At 45.4% G+C, this 13,894-nt stretch overlaps 8 protein-coding genes across 8 annotated transcripts; 3 read left to right on the top strand and 5 right to left on the bottom strand.

Annotated features, from left to right (window-relative positions):
• Nucleotides 1–3: 3 nt before the first annotated feature.
• On the top strand, nucleotides 4–2,751 carry PWP2 (snoRNA-binding rRNA-processing protein PWP2; the record flags this gene model as incomplete). Its single annotated transcript, XM_002551689.1, has 1 exon — nucleotides 4–2,751. The coding sequence occupies one exon, from the start codon at nucleotides 4–6 to the stop codon at nucleotides 2,749–2,751; it is 2,748 nt and encodes a 915-aa protein (XP_002551735.1).
• A 1,846-nt stretch (nucleotides 2,752–4,597) lies between these two features.
• On the bottom strand, nucleotides 4,598–6,127 carry THR4 (threonine synthase THR4; the record flags this gene model as incomplete). The annotated part of the gene is made up of 1 exon (XM_002551688.1): nucleotides 4,598–6,127. One exon carries the CDS (start codon nucleotides 6,125–6,127, stop codon nucleotides 4,598–4,600), a length of 1,530 nt encoding a protein of 509 aa, XP_002551734.1.
• Nucleotides 6,128–6,341: 214 nt separating this feature from the next.
• Nucleotides 6,342–7,664, bottom strand: RSC6 (Rsc6p; the record flags this gene model as incomplete). Its single annotated transcript, XM_002551687.1, has 1 exon — nucleotides 6,342–7,664. One exon carries the CDS (start codon nucleotides 7,662–7,664, stop codon nucleotides 6,342–6,344), a length of 1,323 nt encoding a protein of 440 aa, XP_002551733.1.
• Nucleotides 7,665–8,292: 628 nt separating this feature from the next.
• On the top strand, nucleotides 8,293–8,721 carry MRPL50 (mitochondrial 54S ribosomal protein bL9m MRPL50; the record flags this gene model as incomplete). The annotated part of the gene is made up of 1 exon (XM_002551686.1): nucleotides 8,293–8,721. One exon carries the CDS (start codon nucleotides 8,293–8,295, stop codon nucleotides 8,719–8,721), a length of 429 nt encoding a protein of 142 aa, XP_002551732.1.
• A 132-nt stretch (nucleotides 8,722–8,853) lies between these two features.
• On the bottom strand, nucleotides 8,854–10,083 carry KLTH0A06270g (uncharacterized protein; the record flags this gene model as incomplete). The annotated part of the gene is made up of 1 exon (XM_002551685.1): nucleotides 8,854–10,083. The coding sequence occupies one exon, from the start codon at nucleotides 10,081–10,083 to the stop codon at nucleotides 8,854–8,856; it is 1,230 nt and encodes a 409-aa protein (XP_002551731.1).
• A 243-nt stretch (nucleotides 10,084–10,326) lies between these two features.
• On the bottom strand, nucleotides 10,327–10,935 carry KLTH0A06248g (uncharacterized protein; the record flags this gene model as incomplete). The annotated part of the gene is made up of 1 exon (XM_002551684.1): nucleotides 10,327–10,935. The coding sequence occupies one exon, from the start codon at nucleotides 10,933–10,935 to the stop codon at nucleotides 10,327–10,329; it is 609 nt and encodes a 202-aa protein (XP_002551730.1).
• Nucleotides 10,936–11,093: 158 nt separating this feature from the next.
• On the top strand, nucleotides 11,094–11,825 carry ATP23 (putative metalloprotease; the record flags this gene model as incomplete). The annotated part of the gene is made up of 1 exon (XM_002551683.1): nucleotides 11,094–11,825. The coding sequence occupies one exon, from the start codon at nucleotides 11,094–11,096 to the stop codon at nucleotides 11,823–11,825; it is 732 nt and encodes a 243-aa protein (XP_002551729.1).
• A 90-nt stretch (nucleotides 11,826–11,915) lies between these two features.
• On the bottom strand, nucleotides 11,916–13,604 carry KLTH0A06204g (sterol O-acyltransferase; the record flags this gene model as incomplete). Its single annotated transcript, XM_002551682.1, has 1 exon — nucleotides 11,916–13,604. One exon carries the CDS (start codon nucleotides 13,602–13,604, stop codon nucleotides 11,916–11,918), a length of 1,689 nt encoding a protein of 562 aa, XP_002551728.1.
• Nucleotides 13,605–13,894: the final 290 nt, after the last annotated feature.

Raw genomic sequence — 13,894 nt, 5'->3', positions numbered from 1 at the left:
CCAATGAAGTCAGATTTTAGATTCTCAAATCTCTTGGGTACCGTTTATCGCCAAGGCAATATACTTTTCTCCGAAGATGGCACACAGCTGATATCGCCGGTGGGCAATCGAGTGTCAGTGTTCGATCTCGTGCACAACAAGTCATTCACATTTGAATATGAGCACCGCAAGAACATCAGCTGCGTTGCGCTCAACCCCCAGGGCACTCTGCTGCTGTCCGTGGATGAGGACGGTCGTGCTATACTGGTCAACTTCAGAGCCAAGACTGTGTTGCATCACCTCAACTTTAAAGAGAAAGTAAGAGACCTGAAGTTTTCGCCCGATGGCAAGCTTTTCGCTTTAGCCTGCGGGCGGTTTGTGCAGGTATGGAAGACTCCAGAAGTGGCTGAGGACCGGCAATTCGCACCTTTCGTTCGCTACAGAGTCCATGCAGGTCACTTCTCTGATATCATTTCTTTGACATGGTCGCAGGATTCACGTTTTCTGGTGTCCACCTCTAAGGATTTAACCGCTCGTATCTGGTCTCTGGATTCGGAAGAGAAGGACCTTGCGTCTGTCACCTTTGCAGGCCACAGAGACTATGTCATGGGGGCTTTCTTCTCTTCTGACCAAGAACGCATCTATACTGTTAGCAAGGATGGTGCAGTGTTCCAGTGGGAGTACACAATAAGACCAGGTTACGAAGCCCTTGGGGAAGAGCCAGAAACTGAGATAGATCCATCCCTCTATAGCTGGAGGATTACCAAGAAGAACTACTTTTACGCGTCCCAGGCCAGAGTAAAATGTGTCACGTTTCATGCGAAGTCTAATATGCTGATTGTTGGTTTCAACAACGGTGAATTTAGACTTTATGAATTGCCAGGCTTTACCTTGCTCCAGCAGCTATCAATGGGCCAAAATGCAGTCAACGCTGTATCTGTTAACAATACCGGTGAATGGTTGGCATTTGGTTCTAGTAAACTGGGGCAGCTGCTTGTCTATGAGTGGCAATCAGAGTCATATATTCTGAAGCAGCAGGGCCACTTTGATGCCACCAATGCAGTCACTTACTCCCCAGACGGGTCACGAGTTGTAACGGCGTCCGAAGATGGCAAAATCAAGATTTGGGACGTTGTATCTGGCTTCTGCTTAGTGACCTTCCAAGAGCATACTTCTGCAGTCACGGGCTTAGCGTTTGCAAAGAAGGGTCAAGTGCTTTTTTCCGCATCTTTAGATGGGACAGTAAGAGCTTGGGATCTTGTTCGTTACCGTAATTTCAGAACTTTCACGGCTGCAGAGAGGATTCAATTTAACTGTTTGGCCGCCGATCCATCTGGAGAGGTTGTTTGTGCAGGTTCTGTCGACAGTTTTGCAATTCATGTATGGTCCGTGCAAACTGGCCAGCTAGTCGAGACATTGGATGGTCATGAAGGCCCAGTATCTTGCCTGTCATTTAGCCGTGAAAACAGCGTTCTAGCGTCAGCCTCGTGGGACAAAACGATCAGAGTATGGTCGATTTTCGGTAGATCTCAGCAAGTGGAGCCTCTGGAAGTCTATGCAGACGTCCTTTCGATAGCTGTCAGGCCAGATGGCAATGAGGTTGCAGCTTCTACTCTCGACGGTCAAGTCTTATTTTTTGACATAAACGAAGGCAAACAAGTCGGTGCTATCGACGGGAAAAAAGACATTGTATCCGGGAGACATCTGGAAGATAGATTTACTGCAAAGAGTTCTGCGAGATCGAAATATTTCACCACCATAGATTACAGCTTTGATGGTCTCTCCATTGTTGCTGGCGGCAACAACAACTCCATATGCCTGTACGACATACCTAACAGCGTTCTACTGAAAAGATTCATTGTGTCGAGGAATATGTCTCTAAATGGTACCCAACAGTTTCTTAACAGTAAGAAAATGACCGAAGCAGGCTCCTTAGATCTAATCGACCGTGATGCCGAGAATTCAGACCTCGAAGACAGAATTGATAACTCTTTGCCTGGCTCCTCCAGAGGCGGCGATCTGTCGACGAGAAGAGTCAGGCCCGCCATTAGAATCACGGGTCTCAAGTTCTCTCCTACATCTAACGCCTTCGCTGCAGCGTCTACCGAGGGTATTTTAATATACTCAGTGGACGATTCGTTGATTTTCGATCCATTCGACTTGGATATAGACATCACACCTCAAGCAGTAATAGAGACTCTTCAAGAAAAGGAGTATTTGCATTCTCTTGTGATGGCTTTCAGGCTCAACGAAGAATACTTGATTAATCGCGTTTATGAAGCAGTGCCTCTGAAAGACATAGAGCTTGTCAGCAGTGGTCTTCCAGTCGTTTACCTGGCTCGGATGCTGAAATTTATTGGAGATTTTGCGATGGAATCGCAACACCTGGAATTTAACCTGATATGGATCAAGGCACTACTTTCTGCCCACGGGCACTACATCTCGTCACACAAAAACGAATTTGGTTCTTGCCTGAGGTCAGTTCAGCGCTTTATCGGGCGCATTGCCAAGGATGTAGTGGCTGCGTCAAAGGACAACAAGTATGCCTACTTTTTCCTAACTTCCACCGACGGTTCTGTCGAGGGAGGCGTTAGTGATGGAGAAGATCATAAACATGTTAACAACTCTGATTCTGAGGACGAGGCAGATGGTTCTGAGGACGAGGTATTAACAGGAGCCTCAGATGATGAAGAGGGCTGGATCGGAGTTACAGACACAAAAAACAAACTCCCTCTCCAACTTGAAGAGGACTCGGATGAAGACCTTATCTGATAGCATTTCATGAGCCAAAACAGCGGAACCATATTATTGAACACGCGTTATAGAACTCATTAGATATATAGACCTTGTCATTCTCAATTTATCAATCGCAGATAACGAACTATAAATTTTCTTACCACCGATGGAAGCTCATCGCTACTATCTTAAGATTTAATTGGGATGACAGACAAGGAAATTACCGTTCTGCAAGAGATCTGCAACCTACTTCGATCATTTTCTGGTGATCCAAATGACTATGAGGCCTTTGTTTTGCCTCTTAATCGGCTAGTATTGGGTGCATCCCAAAACGAAAGCTACCGAAATTGCATGGCATCCTCAGACAAGATATGGAGGAGCATTGGCGAATGTTTCGTGGCACCAGAGAACGGCGGCTTACGTGCTTTAGAAGAAGGGACAAGGTTCTGGTATTTTAGAATCTATAAAGGGGTCGTGCTCCTCGCCAGGAATTTATGTGCTGACAACCAAGATTACGCTCAAAAACTGACACTTCAGGACAAGCTTTTCAAAAACTTCGATATGCTTGTCGCAAAGCCCCAATTACGATGAGATCGAGATAGCTCTCTACAAGACAGCACTTGAATTTTCATGCAATGCAAATGCCAAGTCAACTGCTTTTGACAAAAGTGCAATGCAGCAAACCTTGCAATTCCTATGCTATCCAGTCGGCCAAACTTTTGAGGAAAGTGATCCGTTAATGACCTCATATGCGCTGCTGATCCGTAACCTTACTGTACACGATGAGTTCGTTTATTATTTCTTGAAATCCGACAAAGCACACAAGATATTGCACGAGCTTTTGTTGCCTCAGATCACACATGGCGACACACCACTACCAAATATTATACAGGACCGTGACTTTCAGGCGTCAAATCTATCAACATTATCGACTGTGGTAATATCAGCTTTTATGCGCATATGCTGTCACGAATCATTCGCTCCATTCATACAAAATATTCAAAAAGTGAGTCCTACTATGTTTCTAAACTACTTGAAAATCTCACACTTACTTATTACGAGTTATGAATCTTGGGATAAGTACCAACTTACAAGCATTTTGACTTGGACTTACAAATTACTTGAAGATACCGTGACGCAAACACGCACATACTTTGAGAACTGTCAAAGCGATAAAGATGTTGCAGCGCTCTTACACGGACAGTTACTAATTGTCTTGGACATGTTTACTACACTCTCTCAATATGATCATGTTCGAGAGTTTTTGATCTTTTACAAGGGCTTGGATTTGTTGGTCAGCCTATTGCACACATTACAGAGTAAGCTACTGAGATTCAATATATACAAGCTTTCAAATGGTGAAATCTCAGAAATTAGAGTCATGGACGGGAAAGGCCAAAAGGTTTTCGATCAAGATCTCATAAACTCCCGTATTGATTGTAACACAGGTTTTATCAAACCCACTAACTTTCCGGAGTGTAAGCTACTTGTAATTGAGATTATAAGCTTTCTCTCCTACAATAATAAGAAAGTTCAAGACAAAATCAGAGAATTACAGGGTCTTGAGGCGGTGCTTAGCAACTGTGTCATTGATGATAATGACCCTTTTATCAAAGAAAGAAGCATAATGTGCATAAAACATCTACTTCAAGACAATGAGGAGAATCAGCGCATTGTTGCCCGGATGGAGGCTAAAACTGCAGTCCAGGACAGCGCCCTAAGCTCGGCAGGATACCAAATCAATATAGGTGATAACGGGAAAGTCCAGCTCGCACAAAACAAAACTGTTTGAACATTTATTGTATTCGTTAGGCATCTAATATATATCAGCCGCTCATTTCAACTATTTGTACTAATATAGAAAGGTATGAATGGTGCACATTTATAACCCCATTTTAGCCAACTCCTCCTCAATGGCGCTCTTCACAAGCTCGACATCAGCCTTTTCAACAAATTTCAACTTCTTTTCTAGTGTCGAAAGAACCTTCAGCTCGTCTGGCAAAACGTCTTTCTCGAAAGAGTAGCCTTCGAAAGAAGATAGAGCTTCATTCACAGCTTCGGCAAACTTAGCTGGGTGGGCAGTGGACAAAGAAATATATTGGATCGATTTGTCGTTGTCCTTTGCCATCTGTCTCTTCGTGGCGCACACACCGACAGCAGTGTGAGGATCCAAGATATAGTGCTGAGGGTTTTGAGAGTTGGCATAGGTCTCTTTGATAGTCGAGGTTGTCTCAGCATTGGAGACTCTTTCAGAATCGAAGTCAACCAGGGCGTGTTTAACGACAGCAGAGTCAACCTCAAACTTTCCTTTGGTTTTAAGCTGAGTGAACCACTGATTCAGAATCTCGCCTGCTTTTTGGTCATCATTTGAAGCAAGGACGTCACGGGCTAGGTACCAAAGCAGTCTCTCAAAGTTTGAGGAAATCAAGATATCCATGGCTGGTGACAGGGTAGCCGCAACATCGTCAGATCTTTCATAAACACCTGATTTCAAGAATCTGTCGAGAATATCGTTTTCATTAGTGGCAATGATTAGTCTTTCCACAGGGAGGCCCATCTTTTTGGCGTAGTAACCGGCAAGAATGTCACCAAAGTTACCACTTGGGACGACAAACTTGACTTTACTTGGAGAGCCGTTTGTGGCCTGGAAGTAGGCGTAAAAGTAGTAAGTCATTTGAGCCAAGATTCTGGCCCAGTTGATAGAATTCACGGCTCCGACGTTGTGCTTCTTGTTAAATTCGACGTCACCGAAAATGGCCTTGACAATGTCTTGGCAGTTGTCAAAAGTACCCTTAACAGAAAGAGTTTGCACATTTTGGTCAGGAACAGTTGTCATTTGTTCTTCTTGTATAGGGGAGATTCTGCCAGTTGGGTATAGGATGAATACAGAAACGTCCTTCTTGCCTCTCATACCATAGATGGCAGCACTACCAGTGTCACCGGAAGTAGCACCCACCACAGTAATTCTCTTTCTCTGTTCCTGAGGTAAGTCCTTGTTCGCTCTTTGCAAGAAGTATTCGAACAAGTTACCCACGAATTGCAACGCAACATCCTTGAAAGCATAGGTTGGGCCGTGAAACAGCTCCAAAATGTGCAGATGCTCGTTCTTGCCAGTCACGTCTTTTGCCAATGGCGTCACATCCTTAGAGCGGAACGTCGAGTATGATCTCTCGATCAAGACCTTAAGATCAGCTTCTGGGATCTCTTCGCTGGAAATGTACAATTTCATGATTTCCAAAGCCAAGCCCTGGAAACTCAGCTGAGACCATTGCTTCAGGGTTTCTTCGCTAACTTGTGGGATCTCGGAAGGAATGAAAAGCCCGCCATCAGAGGCTAAGCCTTGAATGATAGTTTCCTCAAATGACTTAGTGTCTTTGGAAGAGGATCTAGTGGATCTGTAAGTTTTGGACATCTTAGCTAAACCTTGCGGAATGGACTTGGTTCGATGAACGCTTGAGATGTGGAAAGATGACTATTATGACCATGACTACCATTGAAAAATTTTGATGATCTCACTCTTTACGTAAGGTACTCAAAGTGTACAATCATGCAGTTGAGACTGGTAACTGCCACCACGCCAGCCTATCTCATGGCTGTGTATGGAAGCTCAGCTCCTTTGTTTTAGTTTACATGCGCCCGTTCGAAAGTAGAACGCTCAAATTCTCAAATAACATTGCCTCGTTGTCTTTGTAAAATTGAGCTCTTCTCACAGTGTCTTCGTTGAAACCGTCGTCGCCGCTCAGGACCTTCAGCGCTCTTGAAGAAGAATCCATGTACTCTTGTAGCATTGGAACAGGGTCCTTTGAAAGCTTGCTGAAGAATTGATACTTGTTCGCACTAGCGTTAAGTTGAAGCTGCAAAATGTTAAGCTCTTGGTTTAGAGCTTGCATCTGGGGCTCTAAAGTCGTGCTCAACTGGTTTAGCTCTGTTAGTAGAGACATGCCCTCGCGGGCCACTTCGTCCTCACTTACAGCCGGCACTTCAATATCTATGACGGTTTCGCCGTACGTAGAAGCTTTGTCAACACGTATCGTGTAGTCTATTCTGATTGGTGGCAGAGGAGAAATGTGGCGATTTACAAGGGATGGAATTTCTGCAAGTCTCATGGTTTTGCGCTCATCAGGAAAAAGCGCAGCAAGGTATTTGTCAATCTTGGTAATTGTTCTCTCACCGTTGGTAGAGTTGGAAGAGGGGTTTCCTGGAGCCTGCACATCGTCTTCGCTTGTCAGCAGGTCATTGATCAAAATGTATTTGTAAAGAGAGTAGACCGCTTCATGAAGAGTTCCTCGCGACATGCCAATGATGGAAGAGAGCTCAGGTGAGAATTGGATCCACTCACCAGTGACCCCGCGAGGCTGGATTGCAATTCGACACTTAACGTTTTCGGCTCCGTCACGCTTGACATCCAGGCCGTCGAACTCAGCCAAGGCTGAAGGGTCCGCATGCCACTCAACAATTGAGGGTACTAGAGGTTGTGGTTGCTGCTGGTCCTGCGCACCCGCATCTGCGTTTTGTGGGCGCGTGAAGTCGACTGCGATGCCCTGCAGGAACGAGCTAAATTTGGGCCTTTGAGGGTCATTAACATCAAGGTCATTCAATAATCTACCCTCTATCCTCAGAGTCCAGGATGGTTGTGCGTTGGCGTCGTTTGTTTGCCAGGCTTGGTTCTCGGCAATGTTGGATACGAAAATGCGGAGGTACTGTTTTTCCTGTGCTTCCTGCTTCAGACTATTCCACTGTGATACTGATTGATACAAGTCAATCTTTTTGCGGCTGATATAGATATCGATTTTCGACTCTGCTTCCAGAAGTTGCTTGTAGGATTTAAGTTCAGGCACCTGTTCAACAAGAAAAGGCGGGATGTACGCATCTGTGGGCTGCGTGATTGGTAAAGGAGTAGTCCTTTGGTTAGCTTGCGGCTGTATGCTCTGTTTCCGTGGCTTGGACATTTCTGGAGGCACAGTGTATCACTTCTTGGTATCACTTACGCGATGTTTGGTCGACAATGAGAAGAGTTGTGGTTATTTGATATCTGTAAATAACATTGATATTAATCACGTGATATAAAGTCTAGGAGCTTGGGGAGGGGCTATTACAGTACTCTATACTTGAATATGGCCAGCAAGAACTGTGGGTAACTGTGCAATGTTTTGGGAAGGTTCGTGAACCTCAACAATGACTTTTGGTTGCCGCTGCTATAAAAACCAGAATTCCTACGTTACATAAAATCAAGAGCATGTGAACGTTTTAAATAAAGTGTGCCCATGGCCGCGCTGAGAAGGATCCGCTGTTGGTTCATAGCTATTACGCGGCGTCCCGGGAGATCGCATTGGCTGGCTGTTATGACAAGGGCTTTGAAGCGTCATGTTGCAATCAAAGTCAGGTAAAATACAGCGTAAAAACTGTTTAAGGAACCTCAAAGCCACATCAATTCAACGGCCATGCTCAAACCAATGCCGCGTTACTATGGATGTTGAACCTTTTCAAACTGGCTGTGTAGCTTTAGTCTTGTAACTAGCTATATTGAAAAATTTTGACCAACACTAAAGTTAGAATACAGTCAAAACAAACACCGCAATGTTCAAGGCACCAGCCCTCAGGGCTTATTCTGCGCTTTCCAAGCGTTCTAAAAAGGTCAAGGTACAACTGCTGAAAGATTTCCCCCAATTCCAGCTTTACAAAGGCCAAGTTACACAAGTTAGTCCATCGCTCATGAGAAACTACCTTCACTTGAGCAACGGTGCTCGCTACATTCTCCATGAAGAGGAAATTGATGAGGGGCTGCGTGCAGAAAGTATAGCCGCTGCAGCGGCTAGGGCAACATCTGTTCAGAAGGCAGTTAAAAGGCAAATCGAAGCGGCTGCTGAAAAGATCAAGGGAAACGATGCTAAGGAAAGCGAGAAGACGAAGGAAAGCGAGAAGCCTGACGCCGAGAAGCAAGCGCCAAGGGTTTTTAACAGCGGCGTAACTATTAACGATGTTAAGATCCCAGGACTCGATATCTAGGTCAACGCGGGTCTGTCGCCTTATATTATTTAGGTCTGTAAATAGCGTTCAAGATTTTGTACATATAGGACTCAGATGGTCACCAACATTTAAGGGCATCGCATGAAGCGAGCAAGTCAGGCGTAAGGAGCTTCACATCCTCACTTTTTGTCTGTTTCTCATACGTCTTTCACGCTTCTCTCTCATCTTTTGGTCAATTTTGTCCTGCTCTTGGCCACTCAACTTGGACCTCATCTGGCGCCTCTTCTCCCTTTCGACGTCCTGCTTTTTCTCTTGCGCCAGCTCTCTTTCGACTTGCTTCATGACTTTCACGATTTTTTGAAGTTCTTGAGAACGCAAGTTAGAGGCCTTTTTCAACATATCGTTAGTCAAAAAGGCCTTTGTGGGGTTTTGCGCATAGTCTTGAGTCACCGCGTCAAAAATTTTGACAATCTCAGCGATAAGTTGATTCAAGAGGTTGAGGTCTTTAGTACCGGTGACAAACTCACAGTGGATGACACATCTGGGCTTTTGCTTGAGGTTCCACAACTTGTCGGTGATTGGCTTCTCCTCTGGCAGGTCGGTGAAACTGACGAAAGACAAGAAGCGAGAGCATTTGGCTAGCAAGTCTTTGAACTCGGGTCCTGCGTAGTGTTCGAAGAATCCGTTAAGCTGGTTGCTTTCGGACATGAATACATACTCCACAGGTAGCTTTTCACTCTCGGAGGTGTGAGTTAAGGACAAAAAGTAGTTAGTCTCACGCGCCTTCGTCATGACAGACTTGTTAACAATGGAGGCAATGAACTTGAACCTTGAAAGAATTGCGGTAACAGCATCTTCCTTAGGTAGGTCAGCATTAGGACTGGTAACGTAGATCCCGTTAGGCACAATGCTCACCTCCAAGAACTCGCCGAGGTCTTTCTCAAATAAGCTGGGGAAAAATAAGCCCACAACACGCTCCATCAACAGTGTCAATGGGTTGTAGCGAGCTGTCATGTGAGCACGCGCGGTGATGCTTTCAATAGAAGAACGGCCAGTAGCAAAAGTGGTGTACCAGGTGTTATTTTGTTCTGCCACGTACTGTTTCTTTTCGCCGGCCTTGGTAGAGAACCCAACCTTGGCGAAGGCCAATTTCTGGAACCCATCGGTCAAGGAGTCAAACAATTGGGTTGCACGTCTGCTGTTCAGGCGGGTTCCGATTACGTAGGCACCGTATACCGCAGCCAAGAGCGCCAATGCCCATATTTCAAAGGTCCAGTTGTAGAAACGAATGCGCTCTGCGAGAGTCAACGCACGCAGCTCTCCGATGGGCATAGCTGCGTACTTCTCATTCAGCTTATTCGCATAGTTTGAGAGCTTCAGGAAGGGTTCCAGAATGGACATTTTTGAGAAGATTGGCTTGACTTAAACCCTTTCAGATATACGATCTATTAAACTGGTGTCCACCACTTTTTACAGATTAGAAAAGTGAAAGGTTCTTATGGTCACGTGTTATGAAGAGACGGGTACTGGCCGCTCGGTGAGCGATGAACACATTCAAGGCCATCTGCACTTAAATTCCCTTTTAACCACGTACCTTAGATATTACACAGTAGACACTCGCTTGTCTAGGACTCTTAGGCTCCTTCAATCTTTTCTCCTCTTGCTGGGCTCATCATCAGCAAGAAGTTGAGAGCGAACAAGGTCCCTTATATAGTTTTCTAAATCTTGCTCTGGGTTCCCTCCGTTGAGGATTTGCTCCAGCTTTTGGCGACGCTCAATGCTTTGAGGATCATCTGTTTCGGGATCATTTTCGAGGGTGTAGCGCAAATTGTCTTTGAATTGGGCTAGTTGCTCACTGTCAATACCGAGCGGTTCCTCTTGTTGGCCACTGACACCTCTCAGATATTGTATCAGATCTGTGAATTCTCCATCTTCTTCACACACAGCCAAAGCGGTCTTTCCTTCGTTGTTTGTCAGTTTAGCGTCTCCCCCGAGCTCTTCCAGGATAACACGGGCAGTGTTGGCATCCTCGCAGTGGTGCAGCGGCGTGTCTCCATCGTTGTCCCTCACGTTGACGCTCCCGCTGTAAGGCGCGGAGCAAAGCTCCCGCAGCAAGTCAATGTGACCATATGAAGCAGCGGCGTGAATGGGCGTGTATCCGTTAGGATCTTTTGATTCTGCGGTGAACCCTTCCGAGAGAAACTTCTCGACAAGCTCAGCCCTTCCGTCACTAGCAGCAATCCAAATGTTCATCTCTGGTGCTATTTATTTAAAATCTGAGGCTTTGAGTGAGCTTTATAATAGTTCAACAACTAGAGGCGATGACATTGTTAAAGATGAATAACCTTCCAAAATTTTCAACACTAAACCAACTACCACGCAGGATATTTGCAACCATCCTCGAGAGAGCCATGGGAGACGTAATTCCACCCAACGAGGAGATCAAGAGACCCAAGCCACCGCTAGATGAATCTTCTGTCAGAGGTTTCAATTGGTGGAGACGCACTTTTCAGTACAAAACAGGGCTAGGCCTTACTACTGTCGAAAAGGACCGGTATGAAAACGATTATCAGTTTATCATTCAAAGGGATCAGTGCAACAAATGCTACGAATATCGCGATTGGCTCTTGAAATACTCGCCCACAGTCATATTCATGGCCCAGCAGATTGCAAAGCTTAATAAGAAAGATACAAACGCGCTCAAGTTTGATGAGTCCAAGATCATTTGCGATATCTGTCCAGAGTGGAGAAGCGGTGGCTTTCATCCAGAACTAGGAATTCTACTTTGTCAAAATAGAATTCGCGACAAATGGCATCTCGAAGATACCATGGCTCATGAGATGGTACATTATTTCGATAACTTAAAATGGCAGGTGGACTGGCTTAACCTGAAGCACCACGCATGCTCTGAGATACGTGCATCAAGTCTAAGCGGAGAGTGCAGGTTTATGCAGGAGTTCTCTAGGAGAGGCTTTGGGTTCAAGGTTAGTGGGGGGCATCAGGAATGTGTGCGAAGACGCGCGACACTCAGTGTGATGGGCAACCCCAACTGTAAGGATCAGAAACACGCTGAGAAAATAGTGAACGAGGTGTGGGACAGTTGCTTTGGTGACACAAGGCCGTTTGAGGAAATTTACAGGTGATAGGGCCGCCTGTGAGGTACTGTTTGTATGAAGTAATTCTAACTTGTAAATAATATATTTTGGAATAGACAGTAATCACATAGTGATGCTTTAAAATGTTAAATACAACGTGCACATCAGACTAGGACCTGTGCATATACCAATCCAAAATATAGCGTTCCCGAGAATTTTCTTATCCTTGAGGAATCTAGAGTTCCCGAGCTGGACTAGTGGAATCTGAGCCATCTGTAGGAAAAACAGGTAGAATCTCAGCTTCTGGAAAAGGACGTACATAGCAAGCTCGTGCACAACTGAACTCAAGAAAAACGTCATTAATGTTGCTTGCGTTTTGTTGAGTTGCAGAAAACTGATGGAACTGTGGTAGACATGTCTTAGAAGGAACTGATGGACTGGTACATTCCATTGACGGCTAAACTCATCCCACGAAACACAGTTCCACCAGTCGCCGTAAAAGTACCGGTCTCCGAAACGAGTCAGCTCAGCAATGCAGTTCAATATAGCGTCCCAAATCAAGTACCACACCAACAAATACATCATAATAAAGCTGGGTACAAGTTTTAGGAGCAGGTATAGCCACTCACGGATACGCTCCCAAAAAATGGGCATTCCAGCGTCCCTAACAGCCATAGCGCGCATAGCGATGGGGTACATAAAAAACTGAGCAACAATCATCATCACGAATATAACTCCAAAAATGGCGCAGAGCTTCTCAAACACGTACATCCATCTGATCTTTTCCGTTCTTGGATACTCGATTTGGTATACAACTGTGGGGAACATTGAGTATGTGAAATATCCCTTCAACGTGAGGTTGTCAGGGAATTTTAAATTGGGCGATTGCAAGCTAAGCTCGAACTCGCAAAACTCGACACTTTTCTCGAGCGCCTCCTTGAAGCCTTTTTCAAGAGTATAGTCTTTGTATTTAGCCAGGGTTTTCTTTGAAAAATCGAGCTCCGCAGTGATGTTCCACAGGTAGCCGTTGTAGAACGCAAAAGAGTGCATCTTCATCAGAAGTACCAATGAGTGGAGGAAGAGAAATATCTTGGCAACCCAGTGGAATTTCATCACATTTTCAGCCACATAAAGGAACACGAGCACAAATGTGACTTCAAATGCTGAGGTTAAGTACCAGCCTAAGTTATTCCAGGTGATCCACTTATGTTTGCAGGCTAGTTGCACGAAAACGACGAAGTATGTGCACAGGTACATGACAAGGTCGATCATAGCGACAGAGATCAAGTCAGTGGTCATAAATCTCAATATCTCGGACTGTGACAAATCCCCATTGTGTGAAATATAGTAATCGACGCCGACTCGCAGCACTATGAAGGCCACGATCATCCAAAACAGAACGTAGAACCCCGAGAAGTTGAAGAAGACCCTCTCAGGGTCAGCCCCTGCGGGGACAGCCTCAATCTCCTTTTCGCGCTGCAGCTTACCCCAGCCAGCCCCCTTGAAAGACGTTTCCGTGAGAGAACTCTCGACTAGATTGTCCATGATGGTATTTCTGCGGTCGAAACCGACGTCGCCAAATAGGGATCTCATCTCCCCTGTCTGCCAGTGAAACCGGTGCTTCTCTTTGTTGTGAAGCACGGCCGCGTAACTCTTGTATAACGGCTCTTCGTCCTGCTTCTTGGGGACATTCTCAGAACCATACTCCTCCATGCCCGTTTCCACACCCGGAAGCGGGCGGCGCGATTCCGTGTTTTTCGATATCTCCTGGATCTTCTCGAACTCCTGGGTTAGAACCTTCTTAGGCCGTTTTGGGTCTTTTGTCATTGTTTCTGACTGTTCAGCCGCTAAAGCTCTGATTACTATTCAATGCTCTCTTTGTGCAGAGCTACTTGTAGTGGTATGATATTAGTCAAGACTTCTTTGATATATATGAAGAATCCTAATTTTCATGCGCGACAACCAAGCGGTCTCGAGAAGGCCAGTATAGAGCAAAATTTGACTGCGCGTACCGTCAATGCTGCGACGGGAAGTGATCCGCTTGCATCCGCGTCTGAAATCGTAACTAGAAGACGTCTGGCGGATACGGATGCATAACAAAGGGGCCTCGAGATCCA

Source organism: Lachancea thermotolerans (assembly GCF_000142805.1).
Source record: "Lachancea thermotolerans CBS 6340 chromosome A complete sequence".
NCBI lineage: Eukaryota > Fungi > Ascomycota > Saccharomycetes > Saccharomycetales > Saccharomycetaceae > Lachancea > Lachancea thermotolerans.
This window is presented reverse-complemented; position numbering and strand designations above follow the sequence as displayed.